This window comes from Balaenoptera musculus, chromosome 15, assembly GCF_009873245.2.
Source record: "Balaenoptera musculus isolate JJ_BM4_2016_0621 chromosome 15, mBalMus1.pri.v3, whole genome shotgun sequence".
Lineage (NCBI taxonomy): Eukaryota > Metazoa > Chordata > Mammalia > Artiodactyla > Balaenopteridae > Balaenoptera > Balaenoptera musculus.
This window is the reverse complement of record NC_045799.1, coordinates 87,436,968-87,453,894: the sequence shown is the minus strand read 5'-3', so window position 1 is coordinate 87,453,894 and position 16,927 is coordinate 87,436,968. Positions and strand designations below refer to the sequence as shown.

The 16,927-nt window shown below is 57.0% G+C and overlaps 1 protein-coding gene across 2 annotated transcripts in view; it reads left to right on the top strand.

Moving 5' to 3' along the window:
* LOC118880542 overlaps positions 1-16,647 on the top strand; it is a 55,145-nt gene extending 38,498 nt beyond the window's left edge. Inside the window, exons 4-5 of one of the 2 annotated variants that reach the window (XM_036824183.1) lie at positions 12,657-12,823; positions 15,509-16,647. In XM_036824183.1, the coding sequence (XP_036680078.1) occupies positions 12,657-12,823; positions 15,509-16,316 (975 nt within the window). In that variant the 3' untranslated portion in view covers positions 16,317-16,647. The remainder of the gene's footprint in view (positions 1-12,656; positions 12,824-15,508) is intronic. The other variant, XM_036824182.1, reaches the window with a different exon arrangement.
* The last annotated feature ends 280 nt before the right edge of the window (positions 16,648-16,927 follow it).

The window sequence follows — 16,927 nt, the reverse complement described above, 5'->3', positions numbered from 1 at the left end:
TTGTAGTAACTTTTGAAATCAGAAAGTGTGAGTTGAATCCTCCACCTTTGTCCTTCTTTTTCAAGATTATTTTGGCTATTTGGGACCCCCTTGCAATTCCATATGAATTTTAGGACTAGCTTGTCCATTTCTGCAAAAAAGGCCTTGGAATTTTGATAGGAATTGCATTGAATCTGTAGATCAATTTGGGGAATATTGTCATTTTAACATTATTAAGTCTTCCAATCCATGAACAGGGGATGTATTTCCATTTATTTAGATGTTTTATAGATTTTATAGATTTCTATGTTTTATAGATTTCCTTATATCAGTTTGTACCTACTACCTTGGTTTATGTAATTTATTATTGAGTATCTGATTCTTATTATTAAATATTTGATGCTATTGTTAATGGAATTGTTTTCTTAATTTCCTTTTCAGATTGCTCATTGTTAATGTATAGAAATACCACTGACTTTTGTGTGTCGATCTTGTATTCTGCAACTTTGCTGAATTTGTTTATTAGCTCTAACAGTTTCTTTTGTGTGTATGGATTCTTTAGGATTTTCTATATATAAGGTTGTGTCATCTGTTAATCGAGGTAGTTTTACTTTGCATTATTTTTTTTTTGAGATTTATTGGTGATGTTGTGTGTATCAATAGTTTATTCCTTTTTATTGTTGAATAGCATTCCATTGAATGGATATGTCACAATTTGTTTATTCACCTGTTAATGGACATTTGGGTTGTTTCCAGTTTAGGCTACTGCAAATTGGGCTGCTATGAAGATTATTGTACAATTCTTTGTATGGACATATCTTTTTATTTCTCTTGGGTAAATACCTAGGAGTGAAATGTTTTGGTCATATGGCAGGTATATATTTAACTTTCAACTTTTAAGAATCTGCCAAACTGTTTTCCAAAGTGGTTGTGCAGTTTTGTATTCACATCAGCAGTGTATGAGCATTCCAGTTCCTTTAAGTCTTCACCAACGCTTGATATGATTGGTCTTTTTAATTTTTGTCATTCTAATAGGTGCTGAGAGGTATCTCATTGTGATTTTAATTTGTATTTCCCAAATGATTATTAGCTTTGAGCATCTTTTCAGGTATTTATTTGCCATTTGTATATCTTCTTTGGAGAAGTATCTGTTCATATATTTTGCCCATTTTAAAATTGACTTTTTGGTTTATTATTGTTGAATTTTGAGAATTCTTTACACATTCTGTATATAAATTCTTTGTCAGATATACAATTTGCAAATATTTTCCCCCATTCTTTGAGTTGTCCTTTCATTCTCTTTACAGTTACCTTTAAAGAACAGGAATTTTTTACTTTTGATGGTGCCCATTTTATTAATTATTATTTTTTGGATCATGCCTTTGATGTGATATCTAAATGATCCTTACTTAAGCAAAAGGTCACAAAGATTTTCTCCTATGTTGTATTCTATAAGTTTTATAATTCTAGGTTTTACATTTGGGTCTATGATCCATTTTGAATTAAATTTTGTATGTAGTGTGAGATACGGATCAAAATTTTTTGTTTGTTTTTTTTAACATATGGATATCCAAATGTTCCAGTGTCATTGGGTGAAATGATTGTCTTTTTTTCCACTAAGTTGCCTTTGTCCCTTTGTCAAAAATTAGCTGTCTATGTATGTGTGCATCTATTTCTGGACTCTCTGTTCCATGCCTATTTGTCTATATTATACCAATACCTCACTGTTTTCATCACTATAGTTTTATAATCTGTCTTGAAATCAGGTTGTGTTAGTGCTCCAACTTTGTTCTTTTTCAATCACTTTGCCTCATCTAGGTCTTTTGCATTCCATATGAATTTTACAAATAGCTTGTCAATTTCTCAAGGCAAAACCAAACCAGACCTGGTGCAGACTTGCACTGATCTATGATAGCTGGCAGTTGTTATGGTTTATATTGTTTCCTCTCCTGCAGGCTGAACTTTCCAGGAACTTCTGCTTTTCCCTGATGCGGTCTGTCCATCACTGTGTCCACTCTCTGAACTTACATACTCGCGTTTGTTGTCCCCCATATAGAGACACCAGGCCCCTTGCATTACCCACTGAGTTTCCTGCGGTGGGGGGATCATCCCTTATTCTCCACCATCTATGAAGAGCCCATCGGAGTTGGATATAGGGAAGAGTTTTTCCTAAGGCTTTGATCATATTTCCAGACAAGTTCATTACTTTGTGGACGAAAATTAGGATGCTAATGCTGTGAGTTCCCATCCCCCCATGCCTTATTCACCTGTTTACCCATCCACGTTCCCATCCATTGAACCATCCACTTTTCACCCATTCATCCATCCATATTCCCATCTGTCCATCCATCCATCCAGCCAGCCACCCACCCATTCTTCATCTCTTCACCTATCCATACTCCCATGTATCCATCCATCCACCCCACCTATCCTTCACCTATTCACCTATCCATACTCCCATCTATCCCTCCATCCACCCCACCCATCCTTCATCCATTTACCTATTCATCCAACTATTCATCCTTCACTCATACATCCTTCACCTATTCACCCATCCATCCACCCACCCACCCACCCATCCTTCACCCACATCCTTCCCTCTTCTACCCACCTTCGTGTTCCCCTACCCGTCCCTTCCTGATCACCAGCCATGCTAGACACTGGGGTTTAGAAATACCTTCCAGGACCTAAGTTTCTCTGTCTTTAAACGAGCAGGTTGAATGAAGTGATTTCCCAGGACCCTTCACACTCTGTTTTTCTTTGACTTCCATACAAGGACAGTCAAAATCCGAAGCTGACAGGGTTACACGACTTCCACAGGAAGGATGAGGAGCTGGGCCAAGTCAGAGAGGGGTTTTCACGCCCACTGACTCTGGGACAGACACAGATTGCCACTTGCACCTATTTGTGCCAAGGTCCCAGGAGCTCAGGCCCCCATCACAGGGCAATGCAGTGGGTGCCCTCTTGGTGCAGGTGGCATTAACTGGGCATCCAGGGGTGCCCCTCACTGTCTGTGTCCAGTGGGAGCCTCCAGGTTCCCCGAGGAGGCAGTGGCTAAGCACAGAGGACAGAGAGGCGAGCAGTGGGGGCCACTCAGGCCCGAGGGGCAGGGCAGGGGCCTGGGGAAGCCTCAGGTTTGCTCTACCCTCTGAGCTGACATCAGCAGTGACCTGAAGCCCTGCTCTGGCCGCCACGGTACCTCCCCACCTCACCTGTGCACACCCAGGGCTGTTTGCACCGACACGTGTGTCCCTGGCTAGACTGAGCATGTAGCATGCAGGGCTGGCGGGGCTGACATCCCAGGGGGTGGCCTCCGAGCTGGCGGGAAGGCTAGGGCTGGGGGCCTGGGGGAGGCAGCTGACCCCCATCCACCCACCGTGGCTCCGCCAACACTGGGTCCTGGGGCTTGCCCTGACCCCCTGGCAGCCTGGGCCCACTTGTGACAGCATACAGTCTGGAGTTAAGAACGGAGGTTTTTGTCTTTTCCACAGTTTTCTTGTTTCTCTGTGGCCTCTGCCCACTGAATCGGGGCCCCGGCTGCCTCAGGGGGGAAGCAGACACAGCGAAGAACAAAGAAATCAATTGACTTTCTGGATGAATTTTTAAAAACTCGCAGCAGAGGCAATATTCTGAAAGCGCAGAGGATTTCTTTTGCAAGGGCAAGGCTTTTTGAGAAAGAAAGCGTTTCTGAGTGAGAACAGAGACTTTATTGCATAAGCCATGGATGGGGGAAACCGTGTGAGGGCTTTTCCTGCTGAAAGGGGCAGTAATTGGACCGGGGGGAGGCAGAGAAGGGGGACCTGAGACCCCCTTCCAGCCCCTGCCTGGGCGAAACCACTTGGAGGCAGCTGCTGGGCAATCTGGGTGAGTTTGGGGATTCTCAGCGCGCGACACCCCTGCTTGCTCCGTGTCTTCATGGGGAAGCCCCACCCGACACCATCACGGTGGCCCCCGGGGGACCGCTCCCAACCACTGCTCCTGCAAAGATACTTTATCACTGTTATTATCATTATTTTTGGTTCACAAAGCAAATGGTTTGTGTATTCGATATCTCTTGCTACATAACAGATCTCCCCCAAATTTAGTGAAGTAAAACAATGCGTAGTATCTCCCATAATTTCCGGGGTGAGTCATCTCGGGGTCGCTTAGCTGGGTGGTTCCAGCTCAGGGGCTCTCACGAGGCTGCATCTGAAGGCTTGACTGCGGCCGGAGTCTCCCTGTCCAGGTGGCTCAGGCTCAGTAGTGGCCGGGGCCTCGGTTCCTCCCACTTGGCCCCGGCTCAGGCCGGGTGTCCTCACGGCACGGCGGCTGGCCTCCCAGAGCCAGTGACCCAAGATGGCAGGGAGGGGAGGTGCAGCGCTTCACGGCCCTGGGAATCGGCCCATTCAGCATGGGAAGCGCCGGCGCAAGGGCGCAGGTAGCAGGAGGGGCGTGTCCTCAGAGGCTGCCAGCGCATGAAGCGCTTTCCGGATTCCAAAGCGCTCTGCACCCACAGCAGACAGGTGCACACGTTAGCTCATAGGCCCCTCCCTGAGATAGTCCCATTTCTCCTACGAAGGGACTGAGGTGGGGGCTTTGTGAGTCGCTCTGGTCCTTGTTGTGCCCCAAGCTGGGCCTCCAGGGTTTATGGGGCCCAGGAGGGCATCCTGGAGGAGAAGAGCAAGACCAGAGCTAAGAAGGATGGGCCGTTTGTGGGTCAGCGAGGGGCAGAGCACTGAGAACTCCGCCAGAGCCGTACAGAGGGCCTGGGACACCCGGTTGAGACGTCGGCCAGCAGGAACCGCGTCCCCATATGTCCCCTCCTCTGCGTCCCCAGCGCCCAGCCCAGGGCCTGGCGCCCGGACAGTCTGTGGAATTGGGGGCCATCCCAGGTTTTGGAGTGGTGGCAGGGGGGCTGCTATGTCGCCAGCTCCTGTGGGAGAGGCCTGGAGGCAGGGAGGCCCAGTGGAGACTGAGAAGCCCCCTCGCCTGGCAGGTAATGCTGGGGCTCGCCCTACCTCACCGTGGCACCCCTGTATGATTCGGGGGCCCCCTCCCTTCTTGGGCCATCCGTGAACCAGGGTAGATGCCTTCTGAGGGTATGACCAGCCTAGGGGACCCATGCCCCAGTCTGACCTTGGGGCCGAGGCAGGGGCCTGTGAGGTCCCACGAGGGGCTTGGTGGCGACACAGAGCCTGTGCTGAGTGCCCCCCAGGTCCCCAGCTGGCCCCCAGATGTGCCCAACTCCTTGTTTCTGGGCCAGACTTCTCTCCCAAGGCCACCTCCTGCTGCTCCACGGTCTCTGACAGTCTCTGCTTCCCAGCCTTCCTGGGACCCCCCAGCCCTGCAGCCACGGGGCACACACTCACTCTCTGAGCCTCAGAACCTCCCCTGGGGCCAGACCCCTGGCTGCAAGACTGGCGCCACGACTCAGCAGTAGGGGTGCATCGTTGGGCAGTGCTGTGGCCTCCCACCCCCTCGGTAGCCAGTGGGGGCCAGACAGTAATTTGGATAAGATTCTGAGGCCACAGAGCTGAGCAGGAAGCTGGGTCACTCCAGTCGAGTCCTTTACTTCCCCTCACCACACTCCTGCCCAGACTCACAGAGGAAAGGCAAGATGCTTTAGCCCTTCAAGTCTCACTTTTCCCATCTTTAAAATGGGCACCACAGTGTCTTTTTTTTTAGAACTTTTTTTTTTTAAGAGATTTATTTATTTACTTGTTTGTTTGGGTTTTTTTTTTGGCTGCGTTGGGTCTTCGTTGCTGCACGCGGGCTTTCTCTAGTTGTGGTGAGCGGGGACTACTCTTTGTTGCGGTGCGCGGGCTTCTCATTGTGGTGGCTTCTCTTGTTGTGGAGCACGGGCTCTAGGCGTGCGGGCTCAGTAGTTGTGGCTTGCGGGCTCTAGAGCGCAGGCTCAGTAGTTGTGGCGCACGGGCTTAGTTGCTCCACGGCATGTGGGATCTCCCTGGACCAGGGCTCGAACCCGTGTCCCCTTCATTGGCAGGCGGATTCTTAACCACTGAGCCACCAGGGAAGCCCTACAGTGTCTTTTGAAGGGTAAACACGTTAAATATTCATCAAGTCCACTTTATTTTACAATCCGTGCTTTTTGTGTCACATTTGAGAAATGTTTGCCAAACCCAAGGTCCCTAAGTTTTTATCCCACGAAAAGGCATGCTGCAGACTAGAAGAAAATATTTGCAAAACATATATCTGATGAAGGACTTGTATTCAGAATATATAAAGATCTTTCATAACTCAGTGATAAGAAGACTCAGAGTCCAGTTTTTTAAATGGGCCGAGTATTTAAACAGACATTTCAGTAAAGAAGACGCGGCAGATCAGCACATTGAAAAGATGCTCAATATCATTAGTCATTAGGAAAAGGCAAAGGAGAACCGCAGCGCGGTATCGCCTCACACCCCCTAGAAAGGCTAGAACGAGAAAGACTGACTACAGCGGGTGTTGGCGAGGGGGTGGTCAGCTGGAGCAGTCGTCCACCGACAGTGGGTGGAAAGCGGGGCAGCCACTTTGGGAAGTGAAACATACATCTGCCCTCGACCCAGACCCAGCTGCTCGGCTCCTAGGTTCTCACCCAAGAGAGACGCACGCATATGTCCCACAGAAATGGTGCACGATGTTCCCAGCAGCTCCCTGTAACCGGGCAGATCGAGCACCCCCTCCCTGGGTTGTTGGCAGGATTCGTTTCGCCGGTGAATGCTGTTACTTGGGCCAGCACGTGGCAAGCACTGAACGATTATATCTCCCCGTGTCGTCTTCATCTCGCCCAACTCTGTCAGGGCGCAAATGTGGAAACTGAGGCCGGGAGTGGGGTGGGGTGTTCACTGGGATTGGCCAGTGGGTCAGTGGCAACGCCGGACCCGGCAGCCAGGCCTCTTACTGTGGCCAGTGGATGCCCAGTTCCCTCTTCTTCCTTCGTCTTGGTGGGGTTGCTGGACCTTCCCAGGAACAGGGGAACGGGGGTGTCTCCGAACTTCCTCTTGGCTGGATTGAAGCAGCATTACCTGGGCAGACAGAGCAAATACCCTTCCCTGAACCGCCCAGCTAATAAGCTCCCCATTAAAACCGAATGAGGAGAGCCCTTGCTGGTGTGGGCTAAGTTAATCCAAAAAGAGCATCATCCGATGCTGAGGCGGGCTCTTCTGGGCAGCCTGGACGGCAGCAGAGAAGAGGGAGGGCAGAGGGAGGCGGAGCTCTGAGCCTCCGCACTGAAAACTGGAGCCTTCAGTTCCAGAGTGAGGACCACAAGGAAAAGGAGGCAGAGGCAGCCCTGGCCTCGTCTCCTCCCGGGAGCCGCTCACGCCTGGAGCCGGGGGTGGGAGTGGGGGCAGAGCCGGGGAGCTGGGGCGCAGCTTGGGCCACTGCAGCCCCGCCCCGCCCTGCTCCCCCTGTTCTGATGGTACTATTGCTGCATCACAGAGCGCCCCGAGCTCAGTGGCCTGAAACAACAGCAGTTTATTCTGCTCCCAAATCTGCACCTTGGGCGGGGCTGGGCGTGCACTGGACGCTGGTCTCTGCTGCCCGAGGCACTGGGTAGGGCATCCTGCCCGGGTGAAGGGGCCTCGTTCCAGACGGTGAGCTCCAGTGGGGGCAGTCTGTGGGCAGAGGAGGGTGTTTGCGTCCCCAAGACAGAGCCAGGTGGCGGTGGTATCGCCGTTTGTGACCAGTGTCAGGAGTCACAGAACATCACTTCATCACGCTACGTCCGGGGACCACCTCAAATGCAGGGCTGGGACAGGCTCCACCTCTCCGTGCGGCAGCGGAGGGTTCTGGAAGGGCGTGTGGGACATGAAGGTAGTGAGGCGACCATTTTTAGAGCTGCACCTGCATGGACCCCACACTCTGCAGGCAGAAAGGACCCTGATTCACCCAGCCCAGAGCCCCCCAAGGATTCCAGCCCTGCCGGATGCTCTGCCCCATGGCCTCTGAGGGCAAAAGCTAAACTGTGCGTTAGCTTTCCAGACCTGCAAAGGCCAAGAGCTTGTTAACTTGGAGGGTCTGAGGGGGGAGGGGGAGGGGCGCGGCCTGGTGGGGGAGGGCTCTGTTCACCTGCATCAGAGGCTGCGGCACTTTCCTGAAGATGGAAAGCCTTTCTCTTTCATTTGTATTCATTTATTTAGTTTTGGGCTGCGTTGGGTCTTCGCTGCTGCGCGTGGGGTTTCTCTAGTTGTGGTGAGCGGGGTCTACTCTTCGTTGCGCTGCGCGGGCTTCTCATTGCGGTGGCTTCTCTTGTTGCGGAGCTGTAGGTGCATGGGCTGTAGGTGCACAGGCTTCAGTAGTTGTGGCTCATGCGCTCAGTAGTTTTGGCGCACGGCCTCAGTAGTTGTGGCTCATGGGCTCAGTAGTTGTGGCTCATGGGCTCAGTAGTTGTGGCTCGCGGGCTTAGTAGTTGTGGCTCGCGGGCTTAGTAGTTGTGGCTCGTGGGCTCTAGAGCGCAGCCTCAGTAGTTGTGGCACACGGGCTTAGCTGCTCCGTGACATGTGGGATCTTCCCGGACCAGGGCTCGAACCCGTGTCCCCTGCATTGGCAGGCGGATTCCTAACCACTGCGCCACCAGGGAAGCCCGAAAACCTTTCTCTTTAATGTTTGATTTTCTCCTTCCATTAACAGACCCCTCCCTTCCCCCCACCCCCATTCACCTGGTCCATGAGCTATAGGAGGTCTGAGCTGGGCAACACCGGGAAACAGAATTACACACTGTCCCCAAGCAATTGTGCTCCAAGTTCAGAGTCGCCATGGTGTCCCCATATCTGCCCTGGGACTTCCCCAAAACATCAGGGGTCCTCCGGGACCCTGCCTGTCCCCGTGAGACTTTGCTGAGGCTCGGAGCGGGAAGCGGGCTCTCCCCCCGCACACACCTGGCGGCCGTGCGGCTGGGCCTCGGCCACACCGCTCTCACCTGTTGTCAGCAGTTTGCCCTGTCTTGCCAGGCACAGACGGACAGGACCCGGCCTGGGCCTTAAGCCACCAGCAGGGGCCTCCTCGACCACTGGGGGTGTGCACAGCTTGGCAACGCGAGCGCCGTGCGGGGCTGAGGGCCAGCTGCAGTCCCGGCACCGGGGAGGGCAGGGCGGGCCGGGCCTGGGGCGGCAGATGGCCAAGACCCCACGTTAGCCTCCGCCCAGAGGTCGTCCCAGGACAGGAGCCCTGCTGCGGGGGCCACCTCCCGTGGCCCCGGGCGCGTGGCCGCTCCTACCTCCTCCCACTTTCCTACCCACGGGAAGGGCCTGCCCCCACAAGCTCCAGGTGAGCCCCAAGCGACACATGTCGGTGGCGACCCCAGGCTTCTTCCGGCGGAGGAGAGACAGGCCCCAGTGTCCCTTGGCTGAGCCCCCGCGCGTCAGACCGGCTTGGCCCCATCAAAGTCTCCAAGTTAACAAGTTCAGGCCTGGTGATTGATTATTAACTAGATTCACAAAGTTGATGAAAAAAATCGGGATATAAATAAATATTCCTGGAGATATTCCACCCCCTGCAGGCATGAACTTTGAATAATTGGAGAGAATTATGCTGAGGACTAATCAAAACTTTTTTTTTCTTTCACTAATTACCTCTGGGTTTCATCAGTGTCAGAGTCTAATCAACTCCAGACATCCTAATCGACCCTCGGGAAATGTTAGGGATGGGGAGGGCTTCGGTGTCATATGGAAGGGGGACGGGGAGCCAGGTGAGGGGTGCCGGGGGTCCTGGCGGCAGATCCACCCTGGTCTGGGGTGGGGACCGGGGGGAGCTGCCTCACAGGCCGCCACCTCTGCTCAGGATGAACGAAGCCCATCCTGCACTGCGGGCCAGCTTCCCTCCTCTGCATCCTTCCCGTGGCTTGTTGCCTTGTCTGCCCTGGCGTTCCTCGGTTAGATGGATGGGGCCCAGGATGGGGGCTGGCACTGGGGCGGCCCCCAGTCGTGGGGAGAGGCGTGTGAGGGCCGTGCTGGGGCCCAGGGGCAGTTCAGGATTCTGGGCATCTCTGGGGGGAAGGAAGCTTTGCTCCCCTCCCCCCCAAGAAAGTCATTTGCATCTGTTGAAAAATTCCTCCAGCGCTTGGGAGGAGAGGCCCAGGCCGCCAGTGGCTGATGGCTTGATCGCAGTGGTTTTTTCCGGCGTCCTGAACGCAGGGGCTCAGGAGCTGTGACAGCTGGGCCGGCGCAGCCTCTCAGCTCCTCTGAGCAGGGCGCCCGCCTCCTTGGCCTCTCTTGCTAGCTGGGCCTCATTCCCAGGGCCTGGTTCTGTCTCCTTCCTCCTTCGCCTCCTTGTTTCCCGAACCCAGGAAGGCCTTTAACCAATTTCAGAGGGAAAACTCAGTCGTGTGGAAATCCACCTCAACTTCCTCAAGAAACCAAAACCCCACCCTGAACCCTTCAGGCACTCACGCCCCCGATCCTTCTCCCCTTCCTTGCAAAGCGCCCAGGAGATGCTGCTGGTCACGGTCATGGTCACCGCCCTTCCAGGCCCCCTTTGCAGTCTCCGAGCAGGATGAACGGGCCCTCCCCGTTCCCCTCGCAGCCAACAGCCTGCGGACCCCACAGAGCCTTCTGCAGCCTCGCGGGGTTGGGCCCTAGGAGACAACAGCCTCGTGAGTCCCCAAGCCCCGAAAGGGTCCTGGACTTGGGGTCCCGAGACCTGGCTGGGGGACTTGGGTGCCCTGCACCCTCCCATCAGGGGGCCCACATAGACCCAGGATGGCTGAAGGGGGGTGTCGGGGACACTCTTCTCTCCCTGGGGTCCCCGGTGGTCACAGCTCCCCGCAGCGGGCAGGTCCCGGCCGTGGTGGTCGGGCGGGCAGTGCCATCCTGTCCTCACAGCCCCTGAGGCGCCGGTTCTGACCCCCCATTTCCTGGAGGCGCCCAAGGCTGTGACCGCAGCGCAGCTCCCCGCCCTGCAGCCCATGGTCGGCATGGACCCCAAACCCTTTCTCCTGCAGCAGAGGGACAGGACTGTGGGTGGGAACTGGGGTTCCCAGAGCATCAAAGCCGAGGCTGCTTCCCTCCCAAGCGGAGAGGGGGCGTGGCCTCTCCCCCGCTCTGATCAAAGTGGCTCAGAGGCTGCGGAAGGGGGTTTGCTCCTTTTCCTCCCAAACTTTCCTGAAAGGGGGTTGAGATCGCCTTTAATTACAGAGCAGAGGGGTGCGGGGGGGACGCACCAAGGAGCATCCTGCCCAGGGAGGCAGGGGCCCAGGGTTGGGAGGACAGCGGTGCCCGGAGGGACCCTGGGAGAGCAGGGGTCCTGGGAGGTGGAGTCCGGGGAGGGGTCCTGGGGTCTCTGCCTCTGGCTCTCTCCTTGCTTCTCCAGGCCTAGCCTCCACCTTCCCCTCCCCACCTGCCGTGCAGGGGTCTCCGGTGTGCCGCTGAGCCGGGTGGCCCAGGGTCCCTGTGGGCCCAGGGTGGGGCTGGCTGGGCCACCCCCGTCGCCTGCCCGTCCTGGTGCTGGCTGACCAGCTGGCCCCGCAGCCCCTGGCAGGGAGGGAGGTGATGTCCCGACTGCCTCCCGTCTCCCGAGGTCCAGAGGGGTTCAATAGGCCCGGACGCCCCTGAGCCCGGGCCACGTCGCTCCTTCCTGCCACCCTGCCACCTTAGCCAGAACCTGCAGGTCGATTATTTCTGATTCCAGGCAAAGACAGCGTAGATGACCCCTGACCTGAGAGAGTCTGGGTTCTCTTTCTTTTGTCTTTAGACACGTCAGGGGTTAGCATCCCCTGCTTCACTGGAGGGAACCCCAGGTAGAGCCGCCTGAGTGACACGGCACCAGAAGCTCCAGGGCCAGCCGTGGATGTAGAGGGGACCCCTGCCCTGTGCCCGGCACTGCGCGCCGACCACCTTCCACGTCCTGACGGGGCTTGTGCGCCGGGGGACTTTCCCGGGGGGAGTGGCTGACTCGGGATTCACACCCAGACTGGATCCCCAGCCCGTACCCCCGTGGGGATGGGGGGCTGCTGCGGCCGCCGGCTTGGCAGGAGCTGGTAGGAGGTAGCGAGGTCTCCCGACTCCTCCCTGAGGGAGGCCTGGATCTGGGGGTCCAGCTGCTGCTCCGTCCCCACCTCCCCTGTCCCCAGGAGGCCCATGTTCCTGCCTCTCCCTGACCCTGGATTGCTGTGTGACTCTGGGCCCCGGCCTCCCCTCTCTGGGCCTGTTTCCCTTCTCTCATCCAGATTGGATTCCACGAGCCCCAGGCCCTTCAGGCCCGGACACCGTGTAACTTCGGCTGCCCAGGGCCACCAGAGGCTGTCCCCATTCTCCCGGGGACCTGGGCTCCTGCTGGGCCCGCGGCTGGCCTGGCCTCCTTGTCCGCAGCAGGAACATCCATCACGCCTCCGTGATAGATTATCTGTCCCTCCTCCTCCCGCCCTCGCGCTGTTTCGGCTGCAGAATAATGTTTATCACTTCACACTACATGACACCCTCCCTTCCTCCTTCCTTCCCTCCTTCCCTCCCGCCACCGCCAGCAGATATCAGAAGATTTTCTTGGGCTATTTTCATGATTTTAATTTTCCATTCCCCATCTCCTCTCTAGCCCCTTATTACATTTTGGGCTCTTTTTGGGCTTCTGGAATGAGCCTACATTTTCCCAGTGATACTTTTTAATAAAAACCATCATTTATGATTATTTTAGTCCCCCACAAGCTGTCAGCCTCCTCATTTGACTTCCTATCAACGTGGTGCCCTGCCTGCTTTGTCACCACGCAGATGGGCACGTGCGCTCACCCTTTCAGCCTCGGGATTTGCTCCAGAGACTCAGGCCTCCCTTGGCCTTGGGCCCCTCCTGTCCACCTGCCCTGTCCTGTCTCAGCCCAGCCCTGCTGCCCTCCGCTCTCAACGGCCCCTGGTCTCCTGAGTCTTGTGTTTTCCTGCAGGTGAGTATCACCTGCACACCTTTCTCAGCTCCGTGTATTAGAAGGGACTGAGGTCACAGAGAGGCGGGGCTGCTGGCGGAGTCCGCCCGCTCTTAACGGCTCAGGTTCGCCAAAGACGGTGGTTTTCCACAAAGATCCGTGTCTAACCTGCAGGCATAACCCAGTGAGACAGGGGCTGGCCCATCGTGCCCTCCAGCATGACCTGGGACGGGGCCCTTCCTCTGAGACTCGGTTCTCCCTTTAAAATACAGACACACGTGGAGCTGTGGATCATTCATTCATTGGACATATACAAATTGAGGGCCTACTAAGTGTGGGAAGAATCACGCACCTGTCCTAGGGTAGGAACCAGCTCAGGTGTCACCCTCCTGCATACCAGAGCCCCCACCCCACACTTATACACTTACAGAATGGAGCCCTGGACTGCCTCATGGTTTTGCTGTGTGACCTCGGGCGAGTTACTGACCCTCTCTGAGCCGTCCTCGCTTTCCTTCTCTGGGCTCCCTACACCCCTGACATTAATCTTGTCCTCATCAGCCCCCAGGGGATCCTGTTTCCAGCAGCTGCAGCCTCTTCCCAGCTCCTGGCTGCTCTTCCCCCCGCCTGCCACGCCCAGGCGTCCGTGACCAGCTGGGCCCGGGAGACCACGTCCATGGCAGGGAGGGGCCATGTGAGCCTCTCACCCTGGCCAGGCCCTCGCTGGCCCCTGCTCCTTGGCAACCTTTGGAGAGGGGTCCCTGTTGGGTCTGCTGGTGGATGGGCCGCAAGGCCCAGGGCCACTGTCCAGGTTCTGGCCCCAGGTTGGCCAGACAAGTGAGTAATGGATTCTCCCTCCCAGCCCAGCTTCTCCCTTACCAGTGGTAGGAGATTGCTATGAATATTCATAGGACTCATGAATATTCGTGCTGCTAATGACACGCTCCTCTCCACCCCCTTGCCCTTGGGCACCTCCATAGCTTTCCAGGCTCCCTGCACCCTCTTCTATCCTTGACCCCTGCCTGAGGGGGCTTTACCTCCATTGCAGTGAGGCTGGCAGGAGACGCCGGGTGGGAAAGACCCCTGGCCTGGTGCCCAGGGGGTCTGGGTTCCTGTCTCCACTCTGACCCCATTCTGCATGGAAGGGCTGGCTTCCCCTGGGCCTCAGTTTCCCTTCTGACCTCCATGGGCACCGAGGGTCCGGCCAGGCTGGCTGCCCCTGGAACAAACATGTCCTCTCTGATTGCACTTTCTGGGCGAGTGCTCCATTGTGTGGGGACAAAGCTGGGGGCTTGGCTTCTCTGGGGGTGAGCCAGGCAGGCCTCGGGTTACCCAGGCGGGTAACCAGAGAGGCCTGGGGTCCGATGTCACGGGCCCGCGGCCAGGGCCTGCTCAGCTAGCTGTCCCTTGGGACCCGGGAGACACAGGTGGGTGGGTGCACTTGCCAGGAGGGGTGGGGTCAGCTGACAGGACAGCAAAGGACGGACAGAGGGCCAAGAGCTGCCGAGCAGGCAGAGATCCTCTGCTGCGGCCTGTGTTCAGTACCCGCGTCCGCAGGGGAGACCCGAGTGATCGCCTCTAAGATGAGGTCCATCTTGAGAGATTCACTCTCACAGTGCCGTAGAGACACCGGAGGGAAATAGGGGACGAGGGGCAGAGATACCGCAGGAGAACTCGGGTCTGGCAGCTGCGGAGGGGGTGGGGAAGGGGGCGGGAAGGCCTTCGAGGTCCGGGTCGGGGTGAGCTGGGGCTTCCCTCTGCCTGGAAGGAGTCAGGCTCCACTGCTTACGCTGCGTGACCTTGCGCAGGCCGCCTGGCTCTGCATCTCAGTGCCCCTCTCTGTGCATGCCTGTTCCCGGCCGTACGCAAGGCCAGCTACCCTTGCCCTGCGTGGGAGGGCCCCACCCTGGGGCATTTGGCCACTCGTCCAGAGGGGAGCCAGCCTGGGGAGCCGTGACACACCGCAGAGCCCAAAGCTTTGGGATTCCAAGAGGGCAAACCCTGCCTCTGCGTCTGCCCAGGCTCCCTGCCGCCCCAGACCTCTGGGGGCGCTCCTCTCCCGGCACCTCCGCCCGTGCTGAACCCCGACTTCCCGGCAGCTCCCTCTTTGCTTGTCTGACTCTCACTGGGCTGGAAGCCGTGGACATCCAGGGTGCCCAGCCCCGTCTCCTGCTGGTGGACTCCCCCGGGGCAAGGAGTAGCTCCTGGCCTGCAGGCCTTTTCCAGGGGTGAGGGTCTCTGGCAGGAGCACAGGGGTGGCCAGCTTGTCAAGGAGAGTAAGCCCTGACCAGCACCTTCCAAGAGTTCCAAGACACGAGGCCCCCTCTGTCCACTGGTCACCAACTAGACTCCACGGACAGCGGCCTCCTTTGCACGTGAGCAAACTAAAGGCTCTGGGGGTCCTGATCCCTGATTCCTGTGTTTCCAACACACACTCTGACCCCCGTCCTGGGGCCCTGCCCTGCTCCCCGCAGCCCGGAGTGGAGGCCCGCAGCGGTCCGGCGCTCGCCCAAGGTCGTGCAGGGAGCAGGTGAGGCCAGGCCCCCCCCACGCGCAGTCTGCACCCCGTCCCACCTTCCCGGGTGGACGACAGACGGTGGGGCCCTGCCCATGGGTCTCACTCAGGCTGACCCCGCGTGAGCTCCTTCACTGAGACCCAGCCTTCTCTGTGCTGTTTGCCTAAATTTGTTCAACCCCGTCTTCCCACAGGAGCCCCACGGCCACTGTCAACATCTGTGGGGCTACAGCCGAGGAATGCCTGATGAGGGCTCGGCGTGGCCCCGCCGTGGGGCACAGGCTGGGACAGATGGTCCATCATTACCCATTTTTATTCATTACAAGCTCCGCGTGCCGCGACTGGCCAGCCAGCTCCAGGCTCCTTGGAGGTGCCGCGGGCCCAGCTATTCTGGAAGGAAGAAATGGCCCTTCATTTAGATCAACGTGCCTCCCGGCCTCCTTTGAGCCACAGACGTTCCCGGCTCGCGCGGTCCCTGGGGTGCTGGGCCGGGCGTGGAGCAGGAGTGCAGCTGCCACCTGCCTGAGGGGACTGGGAGAGGGGCCGGCACAGGACAGGAACAGGGGGCCCCTGGGGACCCCGGCCGGGGGCTCGGGCGGGCAACGAGGCTCCAGGACCCCCAGGAGCCAGCTCCGGGCTGAGGCCGCCCGGAAGCCCCTCCTGAGCCCTCTCCCTGCTGGCCTCCAGCCTGCGGGGCATAACCTGCCTCAGAAGGAGCGTGTCCTCCATCTCTGCCCTGCTGGCCTCGTAAGGGCCTTGGGGCCCGCAGACCCCTGGTGCCGGGGAAGCTTGTGCTCTGGGTGTTGGTCTGGTTGGAGCTCCACAGCCATCTGCAGACACTCCAGACCCCAGCCTGATCCCTCCCGGGGGCTCCCTGAGCCTCTGGGGTCCCATAGCCTTGGGTCCCAGCCCAGCATTGCCTCTGACTTGCAGGGATGCAGGGTAAATCCCCCCATCCCTGGACTTAGCCCCAACTGCAAGATGGGGGCACGTCCTCCTTGAATGCCGAGTGGTGGGCGGCCCCAGAACCTGCGCTTCTACTCATGCTGCAGAACTAGGACCAGTTCTGCTTTAGGTAAGTCCCTTGCCACCCGCAGCCTCCACGAGGGGTGATCGTGTCCTGCTGGACCCCCAACAAGAAGGGGGAGAAAGTGCATGGGGGGCAGTGACCCGCCACGTCAGACAGTCCTGGGAGAGGTTCACTGATGCTGCGGGACGACCGGGGGCCCCAGGCTGCGTCGGGCGCCCTGGGAGCCCACGTCTCCCTGCGGCCAGGACACCGACTTCCCTCCAGCTTCAGTGTGCGGCCTGTTAGCCCGGGAGATAATGGGACATGAAGGACAAGATTTCTCGTCAATAAAAAGGCGCCGTGGAGGCTTTTTATATCTTGCTTCTGTCACACTGGGTAGGCGTTTTTTTTTTTTATCTGCTGCCCACTTGACGGTCCATCATAAAGCTGGGTCCCTGCCCTGCTGGCGTCCATCACAGCCTGTCCCGGGCTGCTGCCCATTAGCCCGCGAAGCCCAGACCCCCGAGAGGTCAGCTCCAGGGGCGCTGGTGGCGGCACAGCCAGGAGAGCTGGGGACGCCTTTGCAGAGATGCAGGGAGGCGAG